The 20093-nt window shown below is 36.7% G+C and overlaps 1 protein-coding gene and 1 non-coding gene across 3 annotated transcripts; both read right to left on the bottom strand.

Annotated features, from left to right (window-relative positions):
* Positions 1-4003: 4003 nt before the first annotated feature.
* LOC118489377 lies at positions 4004-4110 on the bottom strand. Its single transcript, XR_004887396.1, has one exon. It is a non-coding gene; the product is annotated as a small nucleolar RNA R71 (small nucleolar RNA).
* An 8276-nt stretch (positions 4111-12386) lies between these two features.
* LOC110912995 (sigma intracellular receptor 2) lies at positions 12387-14561 on the bottom strand. Of its 2 annotated transcripts, none has more exons than XM_022157850.2 (2): positions 14111-14561; positions 12387-12960 (listed from the first exon to the last, which is right to left on the bottom strand). In XM_022157850.2, exons 1-2 carry the CDS (start codon positions 14420-14422, stop codon positions 12781-12783), a joined length of 492 nt encoding a protein of 163 aa, XP_022013542.1. In that variant the 5' UTR covers positions 14423-14561; the 3' UTR covers positions 12387-12780. The 2 variants fall into 2 exon arrangements, with proteins under 2 accessions (XP_022013542.1, XP_022013543.1); XM_022157851.2 differs by having other exon boundaries at positions 12387-12957; positions 14111-14560.
* Positions 14562-20093: the final 5532 nt, after the last annotated feature.

The raw sequence follows: 20093 nt of genomic DNA, 5'->3' as shown, positions 1-20093 counted from the left end.
GACGTTTGATTTGTATGTTTATATATCTGTGTTGATTTCTTCTTATTTTTATACAAAGTTTTAATTAAACCCTAATTTCTAATTATAATCTCATCATATGGTTCCAGGGTTGTTTTCATCGATGGTCATCAAAGTTGAAATCCGCTTACCTGCGGATAGATTTCTGCCATGAACTGGTATGTTTGAATATGTTCAGAAACTAAGGGTTTTTTTCTTAACGGTGATGATATGAGTACAACATCTGTTGATTATTGATCTTTTAATATGTTGATTATACGTCTCGTCAAATAGTAATAAAACAATAAAATAAATGAAATTTAACGTATACGGGCCGTATACGTCTATACGACCCGTATAAAAGCATCGTATAATAGTTATACGACCACACTAAAATCTTATTCTAACATGGTATATACGGAATGTATAAGGTTATACGATCCGTATAGAATAAAATGAACTAACAAAGGCTGTTGAGCTGACAAAGGTTGCTGGCACAGCCTTTGTTAGTTCTATTTATTTTATACGGGCCGTATAACCTTATACGACTATATACACTGTGTTAGAATAAGATTTTACCATATGTAATTATTAGGACCCTCAAATAATCCAACTTGAATTAATATAATGATAAAATATGTTTCGAACAATTTCTGGGTTTAAGAAAAAACCTACTGGATAATAGACTAGGGGAAAATATGTAAGGTTTCTTGAGTTTTGTTTTTCTTTACCTTTTTAATTTGATTTGATTTGTCATGTAGAGGAGAGAGACAAAAGACCTGCGAAATGTCAAGATTACCAACCATGTACATTTTTCTATTAAACAATGGGAACTTGTATATTATCACCTACTCTGTAAACGAATAGAACGTTCATTAATTATTCGTGAACTTGTTCGGCGGAAAGTTCGTTTATATTCGTTTATTTAATAAACAAACGAACATGAACAAACAGGGCCGGCTCAACCATTTTGGTGGCCAAAGGCGAAGTAAAATCTTGTGGCCTTTTTCCCAAAAAAATGTATGTGATTGAAAGTTAAACTTGAAGGGCCCAAGTGTAATTATTTGAAAGATTATGTTAAAATTTAAAAACAAGAAAAAAAAATGGTGAACCAGGGGATTCGAACCAGGGTCTCAACAACATCCATACATACACAAAACTACAACACTACCAACCATCAATCTGTTGATAACCCATACTCTAAATCTTTTATAAATGGAGTGTGGTTTCATCAAATTGGGGAGGTCCAATAGTTTTGGTGGCCCAAGGCCCAAGCCACATTTGGCTTACCCTTGGGCCGGCCCTGTGAACAAAAAATTTTTGTTCGTGAACGAACATGAACACATCTTGTGTTCGTTCATTTATGTTCGTGAACATTCGTTTATGTTCGTTCATTTATGTTCGTGAATGTTTGTTTAAATTTTGGTAAATACATGAATATTTATATTTGTATAAATATTAGGTTTTCTAACTGATGTGTGTAAAATGCAACATATAAATTACATCAAATGAGTCATAAAACAAACCCTTTTTAAGTACTAATGTTGGAAAAAGAGTGTTTTTGTCTTCCTTTTGTATTTTCAGGATGAAATGAGCTCAAATACACAAAAGAAGCAAAAAGTAGATTGCCCGAACCCTCAACGGCATCCTCCCAAGCAAAGAAGAGAAAACAGAAGACTGAACACGCCCCGTGCTCAGCCAGCACGGGGCCGTGCCCAAGAAGCAGCAGAAAGGACAAACCTGTAGAAGCTTCTATTGCCCACCACGTGGCCGTGTCCAGTGAGCACGGGGGCGTGGCGAAAGTACAGCAGGCGCATTAATTGTAATTGCGATTACAATTAATGAAGAGAGAGAGTGTTAGACGGGCACGGGGGCGTGTCCAGCAGACACGGGGCCGTGCCCAGCCTTCTGTTCAGCCTATAAATAGGAGTGCTTGGTTTCATTCCAACTCATCCCTTGGCACACTACCTCTCTCACACTTCATCCACCACCATAACACCATCATCCACCACCATCATCCATTGTCCATCGTAGAGTGTGTGAGTCGTCTCGGGATCCAAGATTGATAGTAAGAGTTCTTGACAATCAAGGCCATGTTCGCCTAAGTCTCTTACATCACTTGGTGAAGACAAGTGTTTAGTATAATACTTTTTATTTTTAATCTTTTGCACTTTTTATTTGGTTTTGTATTAATGACTTTAATAACTAGTTTCTTATGTTGAAGGTGATCTTTCCTTATCGTTTGTCCGTGGTGTCTTGGCATTATTTTACTGCTATATAAAATAAAAGATTTTCACCATTCATATCTCCACGGTCTATATGGAGGTATGTTGGCTACCTGGTCGGGGGTTAAGGGAACGGTTTGGTAAGGGTCTTGCCCTTGTTCAGCGTTTAGAGGTCCTGCAAGGGACCTGGGTCAAATTTAGTAGGATCTCCTTCAATGCCCATAGGTATTGGATGGCGGGGATCCAAACTCTTTGACCCCCTCATAAGTTAACTACTATTAATACAATAATCCGGCTATTTAGGACTGTATCCCTGCTGACTCAGACTACTTATCCGAGGGTAACGTCACCGCCAAAAGCGGGGCCTACCATAATTTGCATTAATAACTTAATTCATTATCTTCCAATAATCCAACCCTTTAGGATTGTATCCTTGCTGACTCAAACTACTAGGTTGAGGGTAACGTCGCCTTCAAAAGAGGGGCCTACTACAATAACTAAGATAATCTCTTAAACAAGTGCAAAAGTGCGAAAATAATCAAAGGTTATACTAATAAACGAGTCGGATCCATGTGATTCATCTTGTCTATCTGTTTTTATTTTATTTTTATTTTTCAGCATTTAGTTAGTTTTTATTTTTCTAGTTTAAAACCTTTTTCTAACTTTTTGATTTGATTAGACGTTAAGGATAAACCGATACTAAAAGCTCTTGTGTCCTTGGACGACCTCGGTATCTTACCAACACTATACTACGTCCACGATGGGTGCACTTGCCCATATGTGTGTCTAGTGTTAGTAAATATCGTGTTTTATAAATTTAAAACTTGGCTAAAAAGTGTAAAAGGGCTTAAAATATACATCAAAAATATATAACACCTCGCACACATCAAGTTTTTGGCGCTGCTGCCGGGGACACAAGGATTTTAAGAAAGTTAGGAATCAACGGCCTAATCATATTTTTATTTTTCTTTTAAATTTTTAGGATTTTCTTAGTTTTTCAGCTTCTGCAGAGCTCAGCACGGGCCGTGCCTGGTCGGACACGGGCCGTGCCCAGCATCGTTACTGGCAGTTTTTAGTTTTCCAAGTTACAGAAGGCTAACCACGGGGCCGTGTTGGTGCAACACGGGGTCGTGTCCAACTTTCCAGTAACTGGGATCTGGAAAACAATCACTGTAACTCCGACCACGGGCCGTGTTCGCTAAACACGGGGCCGTGGTGAACCTTCTGACCAGCATTCTTTTCTATTTTTATTGCAGGACTTGGAACCAGATGCCAATCCTACCTAGTGTATGAGCTCCAGTTCTAATAACGACATAAAAGAACCTCTAGAAGAACCCGAACGCTTTCTCAGAAAAAGATTAAAAGCTAAAAACCAAGAGAAAGTTTCGGGTGATCCACCTCCAATGGCGGACCAACGTACCCTCATGGATTATCTACGACCCACCGTAGGTAACCTAGGCGCCGCTATCAATGCTCCGAATGTTGAAGTTAATAACTTCGAACTTCGGCCGCATTTGATACAAATGCTCCAAAACTCCGCAACCTTTCATGGGCTTGCGGACGAGAATCCCCATCTACATATTACTAATTTCTTAGAAATATGTGATACCTTTCGGATCAATGGAGCATCAAATGACGCCATCCGCCTCCGAATGTTTCCTTTCTCACTAAAAGACCGAGCGAAAGCTTGGCTTAACGCCCTCCCAGCTGGATCGGTAAACACCTGAGATGAACTAGCCCAAAAATTTCTATATAAGTATTTCCCTCCCGCTAAAACGGCTAAATTAATGACTGAAATTAATACATATTCACAAGAGGACGGGGAATCCTTATATGAAACTTGGGAAAGGTTCAAGGAACTATTACGCAAGTGTCCACATCATGGCCTTGCGATATGGCAACAAGTATCCACTTTCTATAATGGACTGTTGCCACACACAAGGCAGACACTTGATTCTAGCTCCGGGGGACTTTTAGGTAATCGCCGCCCGCATGAAATATATAACCAAATTGAGGAAATTGCTCAAACCAATTTTCAATGGCACACCCCCCGAGGCAATAAGTCTATTGCCCCGGGCGCCCATAAGGTTGATGAAAGCACTTCTTTACAAGCCCAAATCGAGGCCCTTTCTTCAAAAATAAAAAAATTAGAAATGACAAAAACAGTCTCGGTTATGGCTTGTGAAGGGTGTGGTGGGCCACATGAAAATTGGAGTTGTATGAAAGAAACGGACGATCAACAAGAATCGGTAAGATACATTGATAATAGACCTAGGCCGTCGGGTCCTCCAACGGGTACCTACAACCAAGGACGGCGTAACCACCCTAACCTTGGTTGGAGAGAACCCGACAATAGTAGTAACCAACAAAATCTAAACCAACGAACAAACTTTCAACAACCAAGAAACGAGTCACAAAATTTCTCTCAACAACAAGGTGGAAGAGAAAGGCTTGAAGATACTGTATCTCGCCTCATCTCCGACACCGAAAAGAAAAACTCGGATCGATTTCAACAATTGGAATCAAATTTTAGAAATCAACAAGCTAGTATACAAAACACTGAAAAAACAATTAAATCAAATAGCTCAAAATTTCTCCGAGAGACCACAAAGCGCGTTACCAAGTAATACTGAAACCAATCCAAAGGCACAAGTACATCTCATAGCATTGAGAAACCGTACCGTGGGTTCCGAAGAGGCTCCACCAACGCCAACTGAAAGAAGCCAATCCACGGCTCAGCAAGAAAAGGCTTCTCCACCAATTCAAGAGCCTACTAAAACTCCTCCGGTCCCATACCCCGGTCGGTTAATTCGTCAAAAGACCAATGAGCAATTCGCAAAATTCAAAAATTTACTAAAACAATTGCATGTTAATATTCCATTTATTGAAGTGGACGAGAAAGGCTTGAAGATACCATATCTCGCCTTATCTCCGACACTGAAAAGAAAAACTCGGAAAGATTTCTACAATTAGAATCAAATTTTAGAAATCAACAAGCTAGTATTCAAAACATAGAAAAACAATTGAATCAAATAGCTCAAAATTTTGCCGAGAGACCACAAGGTGCATTACCTAGCAATACCGAAACAAACCCAAAAGCGCAAGTTCATCTCATCACGCTACGAAACCGCACCGTGGGGCCCGCAGAAGCGCCACCACCAACAGAAGAAACGGTACCCCCGCCTCTGCAGGAGAAGAACTCCCCTCCGTCACCAGAGCCTACCAAGGCTCCTCGAGTCCCATACCCCGGTAGGTTAATACGTCAAAAGACCAATGAGCAATTCGCAAAGTTCGAAAGTCTATTAAAACAATTGCATGTCAATATTCCTTTTATTGATGTCCTAACCCAAATGCCCAAATACTCTAAGTTCATGAGGGACTTCCTCACTCATAAAAAGAAAATTGAAACTTTGCAATTAGTTAACTTAGGCGAAGAATGCTCTGCCCTCGTACTCAATAAACTTCCCCAAAAGAAAATCGATCCCGGAAGCTTCACGATTCCCTGCTCAATCGGGGAGTCCCCCGTTCGTAATGCACTAGCCGACCTTGGGGCTAGCATTAACCTCATGCCCTCATCAATGTTTAAAAGACTCGGCCTAGGAACAACGAGTCCTACAAAAATGAGCATACAACTTGCTGATCGATCCGTCAAATTCCCGCAAGGTGTCATTGAAAATGTCTTGGTAAAGGTAAGCAAATTCGTCTACCCAGCCGACTTTGTCATACTCGATATGGAGGAAGACACCGAGGTCCCCCTCATACTAGGGAAACTATTTCTTGCCACCGCACAAGCGGTGGTAGATATGAATGACGGAACACTCACCTTGAGGTATGGGGATGATGAAGTAAAATTCGGAGTTGGGAAAAGAATAGAGGACGACGACCCGGTCAACTACATGAAGGTTATTGATTCGAGTTTGGATGCTGCTCTCCGACGGTGCAACATGGGACACCAAGCATCCCACTCAGAAAATATATAACCTCACATTGGGTCTAGCCAAGGACCCTTATAAACGTGGCGCACCACGGAGGCATTCCGCGGAACTATCCTTAGTTTAGTTTAATCTTTTAATTTTAATTTGCAGGAATAAAACACACTCGTGGTGGTAATGGATGAAAAAGGGAACGAGAAAAATGGCCCCATGCACAAGAACGAGGCAACCCGACACAAATCTCCATTACAGAAGGCTCAACACGGGCCGTGCCCAACCAACACGGCCCCGTGCTGAACCACCTGCAGAAAAACGCCCAGTTCAGGTAACTGGACACGGGCCGTGTTCACCAGACACGCCCCCGTGTCCAGGCTTCTGTCTCATTTCTTTAAATTCTGTTACTGGCACCTGAACACGGGGCCGTGTCCGGTCCCCACGGGGCCGTGTCCAGACTGCCAGTAACATAAATCTTTGCTTTTTAACACCATATTACACATCCAATCAACCTAAAAATTTATTTTTGGGACACATTGAGGACAATGTGTAATTTAAGTGTGGGGGGGAGCTAACACCTCGAAATTTTGCAAGTCCGAACAACAAGCCTTACACAAAACTCTATTGGAACCACTAAACACCCCAAATTTTTTCAAAATTTTTCATTTTTTTTTTTACTTGTCTAAAGTTTAAGTTAGGAATCCTAATATTAATAAGGTTATATTTTTACAAATTTTACAACCGAGAGCATCGTGATAACAAGAACCAACATAAGAAAATTATGAAATGGCATAACAAGTCTAGTTAAAAATTTGATTATATATACTTGATCACATTAAAAACCCATTCCCACAAAAGTGAGTTTTGAATTGAGCATACAAATTTACATCCTTAGACTAAATGCTCATTTTTCGTTTCTTGTGTGAATAGCCGCTTGGTTCTTACAACTCTAGAACTTGCCACGATGATTCATTCCCGGTCCTTACCAACTTAAAACTAAGTAAGTAAATGATGGAGGCATTAGGACTAACCATTTTTCTTTCCACACCATTATTTTTCATTTTTTTTACCACCTACCCAAAATCCCCCTAGTTAACCCCTTTGAGCCTAAACCTTTCGTTTCTTTACCCTAAACCTTTTTCACCCACCAAAAACCCTTTTTATTTTTCACCCTTTATTTTAGTAACAAGCTCGGTTTTTCGCAAGCTCGTTCTTTTGTGTGATCTTTCCTTTAAAAAAAATCACTAAGAACAAAGTGTTTTATGAAAACCGACGCTTTTACGCTTTTCGCCCTTTTTACTAACCACTAACCCAACCACCCACCTTTAGCCCAAGCCTAACCCTTCGCCCAAAAAGTCCTCTTGATATTTACAAAGGTATAAAGTTAAAAAGGAGGAGGATTGATTGCTTGGCAAGCTTATGGTAGGAATAAGTTCCATGCCGCTCTCGAGTGATTCACTAAAAAAAAATACACCTTCGGCCAAGTGTTGAGTGATTTCTCCCGTGAGGTATGTGAACTTGTATATAAATGAAATTTTAAAAAGGCATGTTATGCCAAAATAAGTAATTTATCTTATGAAACGTTCTAAATAAATCATAACGAATAGTATTGTAAATAAATAAAAATAAAACCCAAAAAGATCTTGGATTCCCGACACTCTATGACAAGCCAAAAACCTTCTCTTCTACCCATTCCATTTGGGAGTGTAAGCCACATTTAAAGAGTTTTGCTTGAGGACAAGCAAAAGTTCAAGTGTGGGGGTTTTTGATGTGTGTAAAATGCAACATATAAATTACATCAAATGAGGCATAAAACAAACCCTTTTTAAGTACTAATGTTGGAAAAAGAGTGTTTTTGTCTTCCTTTTGTATTTTCAGGATGAAATGAGCTCAAATACACAAAAGAAGCAAAAAGACAGCTAATTCTAGCATAAATACAAGAAAAGGAACAAAAGTAGATTGCCCGAACCCTCAACGGCATCCTCCCAAGTAAAGAAGAGAAAACAGAAGACTGAACACGCCCCGTGCTCAGCCAGCACGGGGCCATGCCCAAGAAGCAGCAGAAAAGACAAACCTGTAGAAGCTTCTATTGCCCACCACGGGGCCGTGTCCAGTGAGCACGGGGGCGTGGCGAAAGTACAGCAGGCGCATTAATTGTAATTGCGAATTACAATTAATGAAGAGAGAGAGTGTCAGACGGGCACGGGGGCGTGTCCAGCGGACACGGGGCCGTGCCCAGCCTTCTGTTCAGCCTATAAATAGGAGTGCTTGGTTTCATTCCAACTCATCCCTTGGCACACCACCTCTCTCACACTTCATCCACCACCCACCACCACCATAACACCATCATCCACCACCATCATCCATTGTCCATCGTAGAGTGTGTGAGTCGTCTCGGGATCCAAGATTGATAGTAAGAGTTCTTGACAATCAAGGCCATGTTTGCCTAAGTCTCTTACATCACTTGGTGAAGACAAGTGTTTAGTATAATACTTTTTATTTTTAATCTTTTTCACTTTTTATTTGGTTTTGTATTAATGACTTTAATAACTAGTTTCTTATGTTGAAGGTGATCTTTCCTTATCGTTTGTCCGTGGTGTCTTGGCATTATTTTACTGTCTATATAAAATAAAAGATTTTCACCATTCATATCTCCACGGTCTATATGGAGGTATGTTGGCTACCTGGTCGGGGGTTAAGGGAACGGTTTGGTAAGGGTCTTGCCCTTGTTCAGCGTTTAGAGGTCCTGCAAGGGACCTGGGTCAAATTTAGTAGGATCTCCTTCAATGCCCATAGGTATTGGATGGCGGGGATCCAAACTCTTTGACCCCCTCATAAGTTAACTACTATTAATACTATAATCCGGCTATTTAGGACTGTATCCCTGCTGACTCAAACTACTTAGCAGAGGGTAACGTCACCGCCAAAAGCGGGGCCTACCATAATTTGCATTAATAACTTAATTCATTATCTTCCAATAATCCAACCCTTTAGGATTGTATCCTTGCTGACTCAAACTACTGGGTTGAGGGTAACGTCGCCTTCAAAAGAGGGGCCTACTACAATAACTAAGATAATCTCTTAAACAAGTGCAAAAGTGCGAAAATAATCAAAGGTTATACTAATACACGAGTCGGATCCAAGTGATTCATCTTGTCTATCTGTTTTTATTTTATTTTTATTTTTCAGCATTTAGTTAGTTTTTATTTTTCTAGTTTAAAACCTTTTTCTAACTTTTTGATTTGATTAGACGTTGAGGATAAACCGGTACTAAAAGCTCTTGTGTTCTTGGACGACCTCAGTATCTTACCAACACTATACTACGTCCACGATGGGTGCACTTGCCCATATGTGTGTCTAGTGTTAGTAAATATCGTGTTTTATAAATTTAAAACTTGGCTAAAAAGTGTAAAAGGGCTTAAAATATACATAAAAAATATATAACACCTCGCACACATCACTAACTACTGATATAAAATAACTAATTAGTAATTGAGTTTCTAGTAATAAAAAATGAAATTTTAATTTTTTTCTTAGATCGTAACCTATCACTTACTTAATATGCATATAAAAAAACTACTTAATCTTGTATCTGTGAATCCTAATTTAGATGTGCTTTCAGATGAACTGTAATATATTAGACAATGTTTGTTTGTGCTCACTAATGTTACATTGTGTTTGTTTATATTTGTTCAATTACATTCATTTGTGTTCGTTTATATTTGTTCAATCATGTTAATTTATGTTTGTTTATGTTTATCAAATATGTTCAGTTAATTTTTTTTTTGTTTATGTTCGTTTGTGTTTGTTTATGTTTGTGAACTATTTGTTTAGGCTTTAAATGAACGAACATGAACGAACACAAACATACCTGATTTCTTAATGAACGAACACGAACAAAAAAATGTGTTTGATTATGCGTTCGTCTTCGTTCGGTTCATTTACAGGCCTATGACACATGTTAAATTGCAGCTTTGATTTAGACCATCCAAACACATCTCATCAAAGGTTGGTGTGAGTTCCTTTTGTTATCTTAACTAAGAGTGGCTTTCACTTTAGCACCAGAACACCTCCCCCTTCCACCTCACTATCATTCCCCCCTTAACTGAAAAAGTACATAATAAAAAACACACAAATTCATAAAAATTGAAAATACGACATCCTTAAACGACATAAAGAACCTAATCCTCAATGACATGGACTAACTCTTAGCATTTGACAATGTGGACCAACTGAGTGCCTTTACTGTGATTTTGGTGGAGCAGACGATGATCATGACACTCAATTGTAATTGAGGCCCAAGTGGTTCCGCGGGCATCTAAATTCAAGTATTTAGAATCGTTTGTTCAGAGTAAGAGTAATGGAGAGATAGATAGTAACGTAGCTCACTGTATTCAGGTTGGATGGTGTTGGTGAAGAGCAGCCACAGGGTTATTGTGCGGCAAGAGGTTCCCAGCTAAACTAAAAGGGAAATTGTGGGCAGGGGCGAAGGTTTGTTGGTGTCCGGGGGTGCACCCGCCCACCCCAATATTTCGGCTAGAAATGTATAGGTTCCGGTTTTTTCGTCCGGAAATTTTAAAAATTATATAGGATCGCCTCCTCCCAATTATTTTTCCTAAATATTTATACAATATATAAATTAAAGTAAAGTTTGTTACCTCTTTGTATATAAGTGATAAGTAGTTTTGTAAATATATTTTAACTCTTATTTGTTTAACCCTAGGTTACCAACCACACAATAAACTTAATCACAAATTTTTATGTCCAAGAACGGGTCCTTTGAATGAATCAAATTTTTTAGTTTTATTTGGAACTATTATTATTTGACTTGACCCGAATTGATAGCCGACCCGACCTGAAACATAACGATAGGAAAAAAAAATTGGGTCCCATCACTTTACGCCCCCTCGAAACTTTTGGTCAAGCTCCGCCACTGATTGTGGGTGTGGTTCCCTCCCCCTCCCCATCCCACCCCCTTCTCCATATTTTTTTCTTTTCATTTTATCTACATTAATTTTATTAAAAGTATAAAAATAAAATTATTGATTCATTAATTAACTGAAAAAGTACATAATAAAAAAACACACAAATTCATAAAAATTGAAAATACGACATCCTTAAACGACATAAAAAAGCCTAATCCTCAATGACGTGGACTAACTCGTAGCATTTGCCAATGTGGACCAACTGAGTGCCTTTACTGTGATTTTGGTGGAGCAAACGATGATCATGACACTCAGATCACAATTGAGGCCCAAGTGGTTCCGCGGGCAGCTAAATTCAAGTATTTAGAATCGTTTGTTCAGAGTAAGAGTAATTGAGAGATAGATAGTAACGTAGCTCACTGTATTCAGGTTGGATGGTGTAGGTGAAGAGCAGCCACATGGTTATTGTGCGGCAAGAGGTTCCCAGCTAAACTAAAAGGGAAACTTTTAGAGTTGCAATTAGACCTGCTATGTTATACGGTACAGACTCTTAGGTAATTAAGAAAATTCACGCACGTAAGCTAGAAGTGACAGAGGAGAATGTTATGATGGATGTGTGAGCATGTTGGACAAGATAAGAAATAAGGTATTTTAGGAAAAGATTAGAGGTTGATAATATTTCAGATAAGATAAGGGAGGGGAGATTGAGATGGTTTGAGCATGTCAAGAGGAGACAAGCAACAACCACGATTAGAACGGTCAAAATGCTCGCTGTAGAGGGAAGGGGGAGTAAAGGTAGGCCGAAGATGACTTGGGGTGAGCGGATTAGACAGGATTTGCTAGATTTGCACCTTTCTGAGGACATGGTCAAGGATAGAACTTTGTGGAGACATAGGATTAAGATTAAGGACTTTTAGAAGGTTGGCCTAGTTTTGTTTTAGGTTCTTGTCTTAGAAGGTTAACTTTCAGTTTCTTTTAGGACTGATATGACAGTTTCATCATTTCCTGATTGTCGTAGTTTCACAAAGAAATACTTTTTATTTATATGTGTACTTTCAATATTTTTTATTTTTACTTTTTTAGTAGTTGTGTGCCTGCGTATACTTTCTGGAATCTTATATCTTGGTTATGGTTTTTGGAGCCGAGGGTCTCACTGGAAGCAACCTCTCTATCCCCTAGTTAGAGGTAAGGCTTGCCTACATCCCACCCTCCCCAAACCCTATCAATAGCTTGATTATAGATGTGATTATACTACGTAAAGTTGTTGTGGTACCGGTACCAGTTGGAACCGAGCTCATCCCGAACATCAAGTATAAATAAAGCACAACTCCATAACATAAGACTAACATTAAAGATTCCACATCTGTTACAATATGTTTAACTAAATCATACCGTTAATTTTAGCCCCACTCTATAGATCAAATGATACAAAACCATTTTAAGGATCCTTCATAACTAAAAGATTAAATTTACACATCTAATTACTTTTATACGGCATTGGTTCATATCACAAATTCAGTGATTTAAAAGCAGTGGACCTTGCTTGCAATGAAACTCTAGCGTAGGTAAGAACATATGAAAAAGCATTTAATTTCCTAGCATGGATATTGTCAGGGAACCAGTTGAAACTTTAGCATGCGCTCATGAGCACGCACCTTTGGCTAATTAGCAAGACGTGACACATTGTTGCTCATTTTGGTAAACCGCTCAAGCTCTCTTTTTCATGACTTGTGTGGATGGTATGCCAAATGCATTTGACCTTTGAGAAGTTGGTAGCAGACCTCGTGCGATGGCTAAAACCGCAAAACCCATGAAGATGTAGTAAAAAGTCAGTAGCCTTTTTGATGCTCTTCCAGATCCCATAAGTTCTGCTAAAATTGCAACCTGCTAAACAACAGAAGAATATGAGAAGATTGGATTGCTAGCTACTCCTTTAGTGATTCATAACGTGTAGAAACTGCGACCCGTTGACTTTTAAATGAGTCAATTTGGGTTATATACCTTCTTTAGCGGGTCAAATGCACAAACTTTAGAAGATTGAGTAAAAATGATATGTAAGTTACTCAAGGTAACCTTCTAAAATATGCTTTAGATACAACTTAGATTATTACTTTGATACAACAACTTTTGTAATCACAACTGATACTTTAACAATTTGTAAAAAAACAAGATAATAAACAAGCAAGCGTTAGCTAGACAACCTAGCGTCCGTTAAACCATGGTTGTTAAGATCCCGGATCTTGATTTTAAGATCTTAATTTTCTACAACATAAAATCCCAAACTTGATCATGGGATTTTAAGATCTTGATCCGATCGAATTTTGCAAAGATCAATATATCCATCATGCTGTCAATAAAAATTCCATGAAAACTAGTCTAGATTTCTGTTCAAATTCACTTGCTACTGCATCAATCATGTATTTAACTTTATCCACATTTTCAAAATCACAAAATTGTGACAGAATCACACTTCAAACCTCCAACCCCATGTTTATATAACATGTCAGACATAGAGATGGCAAAACGTGTTTAACAGATTAGAATATAACACGATTAACACGGGTACCAACCGCAAACACAACCCGTAATATAACATGTCGTTTACTTGATCCCACATGTAAATTTTCAATAAACGGGTTACACGACACAGCCCATATAACATGTTGAGTAACAGAAATGACCTGGACATTTTAACATATAACAAGATAGTATAAGGGGTTGTTTGGCAACTTCTTAATGGTTAAGGGTTTAACCAGTAAGAGGTCAGAACCATTAAGAGTCAGTATAATGCTTAACCATTCATAGGCAAATGTCTGACCAATTCAGATTAGTGGTCTTAACCATTCAGACTCAGTGTAATACTTAACCATTTAGAGGCAAATGTCTGAACCTGCTCGCGAAACAAACAGTCTGAACCATTAATTGTTGAATCAGTAAAAGTAAAAGGTTTGAACCATTAAAGCCTCAATTGGCAACATATTCAAACCAAAACCCCATAAAATTCTTAAATAAAAAAATGAGGGAAAATTAGGAATACCAGTGCAGTAAAAAAATAGACGCCATACATCAAACAGGTGGTGGGCACCCAAGATTTTCCATCCACAATGCCATAAATCGAAGCTATCGAGATGGGCCACGCGAAAAGAAGCTCGAGCCAGGCAATACCAACGTAGAAATGGGGTTTTTCAGATATCAAGTAATTTCCCAGTATGTTGGCGAACCAGTTTTTGAAGCGTACGAGGATGTCCGGGAAGATACTGGATGGAAGACAGACCTGAGCGTCCAGAAGTGGAATTGCAAATGAGATTATGAGGAAATAGATGAACAAGATTGTGTCGATTAGCTTCATTTGTCTACTTTTGGGGTATTTTGTGCATCTTGTTTTGATGTTTCAAACTTAGTAGGGATCGTGGTTGGGTGATGGGTAGAGTTGACTTATAGATATTGCAGCTTTCCCGGGTACTTCTTGCTGGTTAAAAATAATATTGTAATTAAGCTTATAGTTATGTGCATATCGTCACGTCAACGTCTAAGGATGCCGATAGTAAGAGGATGAAGGATGGGCCTTCCCTATTTCTTTAAAAAAAATAATTTTAATAAATTAAATATGTAATCTATACTATATAATAAAATAAACCTGTTTTGTTACACTTGTCATTCTCTCATTTAATTGATTAAAATTATTAATAATACTAAAAAATAATAATATTTAATCTAAATTAATACAAATCTCGAGTAAACTTCCGTTTTGCTCCCTGTGGTTTGGTCACTTTAGCGGTTTTCTCCCAATCATTTAAAAATAGTCATTTTACTCCCTGATGTTTTGGTTTTATTGCCAGTTTGCTCCCTGCGGGGAGCAAAATGGAAACACAAACAATTTAGATGGAGTTAGAGGTGGGGAGCAAACTGGCAAAAAAACCGAAACATCAGGGAGCAAAATGGCTATTTTTAAAGGTTTGGAGCAAAACCGTTAAAGTGATCAAACCACAGGGAGCAAAACGAAAGTTTACTCAATTCTTATTATTAATAATATTTAATCAAATCTAAAATCTAATCTAATCTAAAATCTAATCAAATCTAAATTAATACAAATTCTTTTTTTAAATATATTTTTTTTATTATTTGGTATATAAAATCATATTTATTCAACCCATGTAATATATATTTTTATTATTTGGTAAACAATATTACATTTATTCAACCCGTTTAATACAGTTGTTTTAAAGATATATTTTTTTTATTATTTGGTATATAATATTACATTTATTTATTCAACCCATGTAATACACGGGGGTTTTTAAAAATATAACTTTTTTTTATTATTTGGTAAAAAAACAATGTTACATTTATTCAACCCGTGTAATACAATGGTTTTAAAGATATAATTTTTTTTATTATTTGGTATATAATATTACATTTATTCAACCCGTACAATACATATGGTTCTTATAGATATAACTTATTTTATTATTTAATATATAAAATTACATTTCTTCAACCCGTGCGATAAAGGAGGCTTTTAAAAAGATAATGTTATATTATTTGATATATAAAATTCATTTATTCAACCCGTGTAATACACGGGGTTATAACCTAGTATATATATATATAGGGATGGTTCAAATGAAAAACACTTTTACGGTGAAAACTCGAAAACTAACTAAAAAAAGCCTAAAAAACACACCAAAATTTTTTTTTTCGATTTTTTTATAAAAATCGCAGGTTTTATATATATTTATAAAAATCGCAGGTTTTATATATATAAAAAAACTTTTTTTCAAAAAAAAAAATTTGTAGTACACATACACATGTGTAGTATTACACATGTTCACTACAAAAAAAAATTTGAAATTTTTTTTATATATATAAAGCTACGAAAATTGGTATGCAAAAAAAAACTTGATATGTTTTTTTGGCCTTTTAATTAGTTTTCGAGGTTTCACAATAACTAGTGGTTTTCATTTGAACCTACCCCTATATATATATATATATATAGGGAGGGGCTCATGCGAGAATCACCCTTATTGTGAGAACCTTGAGAACCAATGTGAACACAACCTAAAATAGCTAAAAAAACCTAACCCCCATCCCCCTCCCTCCCCAAAAAACCTAAACCACCCCCCCCACCCCCCACCCCAAAAAAAAAAAACCTAACCCCCCCCCCCAAAGCTAAATGCTAAAAACTAAAACCCCCAAAAAAACCTAAAAAAAACCTAAACCCCCCTCCCCCACCCCCCAAAAACCTAAACCCCCCCCCCCACCAAGCTAAAATGCTAAAAACTAAACCCCCAAAAAACCTAAAAAAATCTAAATTTTTTTTTAATATTTTTTATGCTCAAATCGCTACTTTTAGTGGCCAAAAAAAATTTTTTAAATTAAAAAAAAAATTTGGCTTCGAAAAGTAGCGATTTTTATATAAAAATATTAAAAAAAATAAAAAAATTTGTGTGATTTTTAGCTATTTTTAGGCATTTTTGGTGTGTTCACATTGGTTCTCGCGGTTCTCACAATAAGAGGTGGTTCTCGCATGATCTTCTCCCTATATATATATATAGGGGAAGGTTCATTTGAGAAGAAGTTTAATGTGAGAAGAAAAAGAACAATGGGCATATTAGTAAAATACTATTTCATTTATAACTCATAACATTAATTTTTCTCTCTTTAATTAATTAGTCAACTAATCATTAATTATCCTACATATAATCTACAAAACCTACACATATCAAAATTTTCCTACATATACCCTACACATTATAGAATTTTATCCTACACAATCGAAATTTATCCTACACACCTCGAAATATATCCTACACAACTCGTAATTTATCCAACACAACTAGTAATTTATTCTACACTTTAAATTAAGTTGTTTTTTAATTTAAAAAAATATATATTTTGAAAAGGAGTTACAATTTAATTTAGTTAGTTATTAAATGGGAAGAATACAAATTAATGATTTATGTAAGTTTACCAATATACCCTTTTATTAAAATTAAATGCAAATATTAAATGAAGTAAAATAGAGCATTCTTATTGGTTGAAATTTCTTCTTACAAAAAAACTGTTTTCATTTGAACCCTCCACTATATATATATAGGGTCGAGATTTAGAGAAAACGGTAGAAAGTATGAGAACGGTGAGAATGCTTATGGATCGATCGATCAAAACAATCTATGGACTAGATTAGCGCGGTGGCGTTTTCGTAAATAACATCAATTTTATTACGTGGACGCGCTTCATTAAGGGTAAAAGCATCTTTTGACTACTCCAAACAAAACGCCATCTCATGAAAATAAAACGCCAAAACAAAAATCACACACCATTCTAGCTAAAAACGCCATTAGATATAAAACGCCAAATTTAATTATAGTAAAATCCCGCCTAAAAAAACCACCCAAAAAATCCCATATATACAACAACTCATACCTTCAATTAAAAAACACACACAAAAACCCCCAAACGCCATATTTAATATATACCATTCGTCTGATAAACGCCAGAAAACCCAAACATCAAATATATTGTTGTCAATAAAGTGTAGTTGTATGGTGTGGACAACATTGTCAGTTATCTTTCTTAACTGAGGATTAACAATGTTATCCATCACCATACAGCAACACTTTATTGATTTTAGCATGATCAAGTTTACAGTTTTAAGATGGTTTATTTTGTAGCTTTCTTTTTCTGAGTAAAACGCCAAAAAGATAACATTTTGGCTAAAAGGATGTAAACTCAATAACATTTTGCTGCATGAGATGGACAAAAATTATAGAAAAAGAGGCTGATTTCATACGAAAGTCGAAACAGCAAGTGAAGATGCTTCAAAAGAAGAAAGAGACTGGTGACAGTGAAGATTTGGAAGATCAATATTTATTTTGTTTAATTTTCTTTTTCAGTTGATTGTTATTTAATAAACAACGCCATATCTAATAAAAACGCCAAAATGTCTTACACCTTTGGCGTTTATCAAACCATCATAAAATTAATTTGGACAAGTATTATAAAAAAACAAAAAATAAAAATAAAAATAAAAATAAATTAAATAAAAAACAAACTTGAAAATGTAACTAGAAACAATAAATACAAATCAGTAATACTGAAGATAGGGAAAATTTATTATATTAGAATCTAAAACGCCAAACTTGAAAGATGGGACGTGTTACGGACTTCAGAGATAAATCTTGTCAAAAACAATAATTACAAACAGTAACTGAAAAGAGGAATACTTTATTATAATAACGCACGGCCTAACTTAGGCGCCAAAAAGAGATCCTATAAAATGATACGTCTCAGCAACTTCCATTTTGATCAAACCAAAAAAACAAACTCCAATACTACTAAATACCACTCACTGTAAAACGCCAAAAAAAAAATCAAAGATGGCTAATATGCTTTCTTGGATATTCAGTATTGTTATTCGTCAAGTTTCACTGAATGAATTGTTAGCGGGGGCGAGTAACTCAGTAAGATTTCCTGACCCCTGGGTTACAATGGCATACGATTTGAATAAACGCCATAAATGCCAAAATGTTAATACGGTGAAACCATTAAACGCCATTAATTATTGAATTTGGTTAACGCCAAAAATCTTAAACCCCAAAAATTCAAACAATATTCGGAAAAGCAGAACTAGAAAAGCAGAAGATGAAAGGACAAAAAAGCCCCTCCGCCCTTCTCTATGCCACGTGCCACGTGTTGGGCCAGGATGCGTTCTCACCGTTCTCACACTTTTGAGTGTTTTCTCTTGATCTCGTTTCTATATATATATAGTGGGTGTGTGTGTGTGTGAAATACAGTCCCGTTTATGGCGTTTATTCAAATCGTATGCCATTGGATCCCAGGGGGTCAGGAAATCTATTTGAATGGCGTTTTCCAAGGCGTTTTAAACAAGATGGCCCATTGTTCTATTATTTTTTATAAACATTTTGGCGTTTGTGTTCTCTTGGCGTTTTACTATTGTTAGATTATATTTCATCCACAGGAAAAAAAAAATACATGGGAAGAAAATAAATTAAAAATCCTAATCGGATCTCTCTTCACAATATTCACTGTCATCAGTCTCTCTCTTCTTTAATAGTACCAGAACTGTCACCAAATATATGGCGTTTTATGTAAAACTTAACAAACCCATTGGTTTGATTTTTTTGCCTGCTCGTCTGTTGAACTGGCTTTTTTTGTGAATGTTTGGGGACATAGATCTATGACGTGTGAGTGGGTTTTTCGCTTTTTTCTTTATCTTGATCTTCATCTTTATAATCAACCCACTCTTCAGTATCATTGATCGCTTCTTCTCATCCAAACTTTCTTCAAGAACAAAAAATACAAAATGCCATATGACTGGCATCAGTATCTTTTTCTTGAATTTTTGTCCATCTCATACAGCAAAATCTTTCTGAGTTACTCCCTTCTGATCAGAGCCGGCCCAATGAGTATATGAACCTAGGCCCAAGCCTAGGGCCACCAATTTTCCAATTTGAAGGGCCAGCAATTTTCTAATAGATGAGGCCCAAATCTCTCATTTGTAAACATACATAAACCTAATAACCCAATTCTAATAGATCAGGCCCAAATCTCTCATCTGTTAACATTACATAAGCCTAATAACCCAATAGCACTAAGAGACGTTTGAAAGCATGGGCAGCGGTGGGTGCAGAAGCCAAAGCGGCGATATATCACAGACCCTCTCTGTAGTGCTGTTTAGTTTTGCTCAGTTTTGCGTTTTTATGGTTGGCGATTTAATCTTGTGGCTCTCACTCAGGTTAGACATTCACATCCTCATTTGTTGAATAGGGAACTAGGGTGTATTTTCCAATTTGAATCTCTTGTTTAGGGATTATGCTTATTTCATTATTTGCTGATTTTAAGTTGTTGAATTAGGGCTAATTTGTTGATTTTAAGTTGTTGAATTAGGGCTAATTTGTTGATTTTAAGTTGTTGAATTAGGACTAATTACGATAATTTCATCAAACAATTTGCTTCAGTTAAAGCTAGAAAAGTATATTTTATTTAAAGATATACTA

Source organism: Helianthus annuus, chromosome 17, assembly GCF_002127325.2.
Source record: "Helianthus annuus cultivar XRQ/B chromosome 17, HanXRQr2.0-SUNRISE, whole genome shotgun sequence".
Classification (NCBI taxonomy): Eukaryota; Viridiplantae; Streptophyta; class Magnoliopsida; order Asterales; family Asteraceae; genus Helianthus; species Helianthus annuus.
Note: the sequence above shows the minus strand (reverse complement) of the source record. Positions and strands in the feature narration are given on the sequence as shown.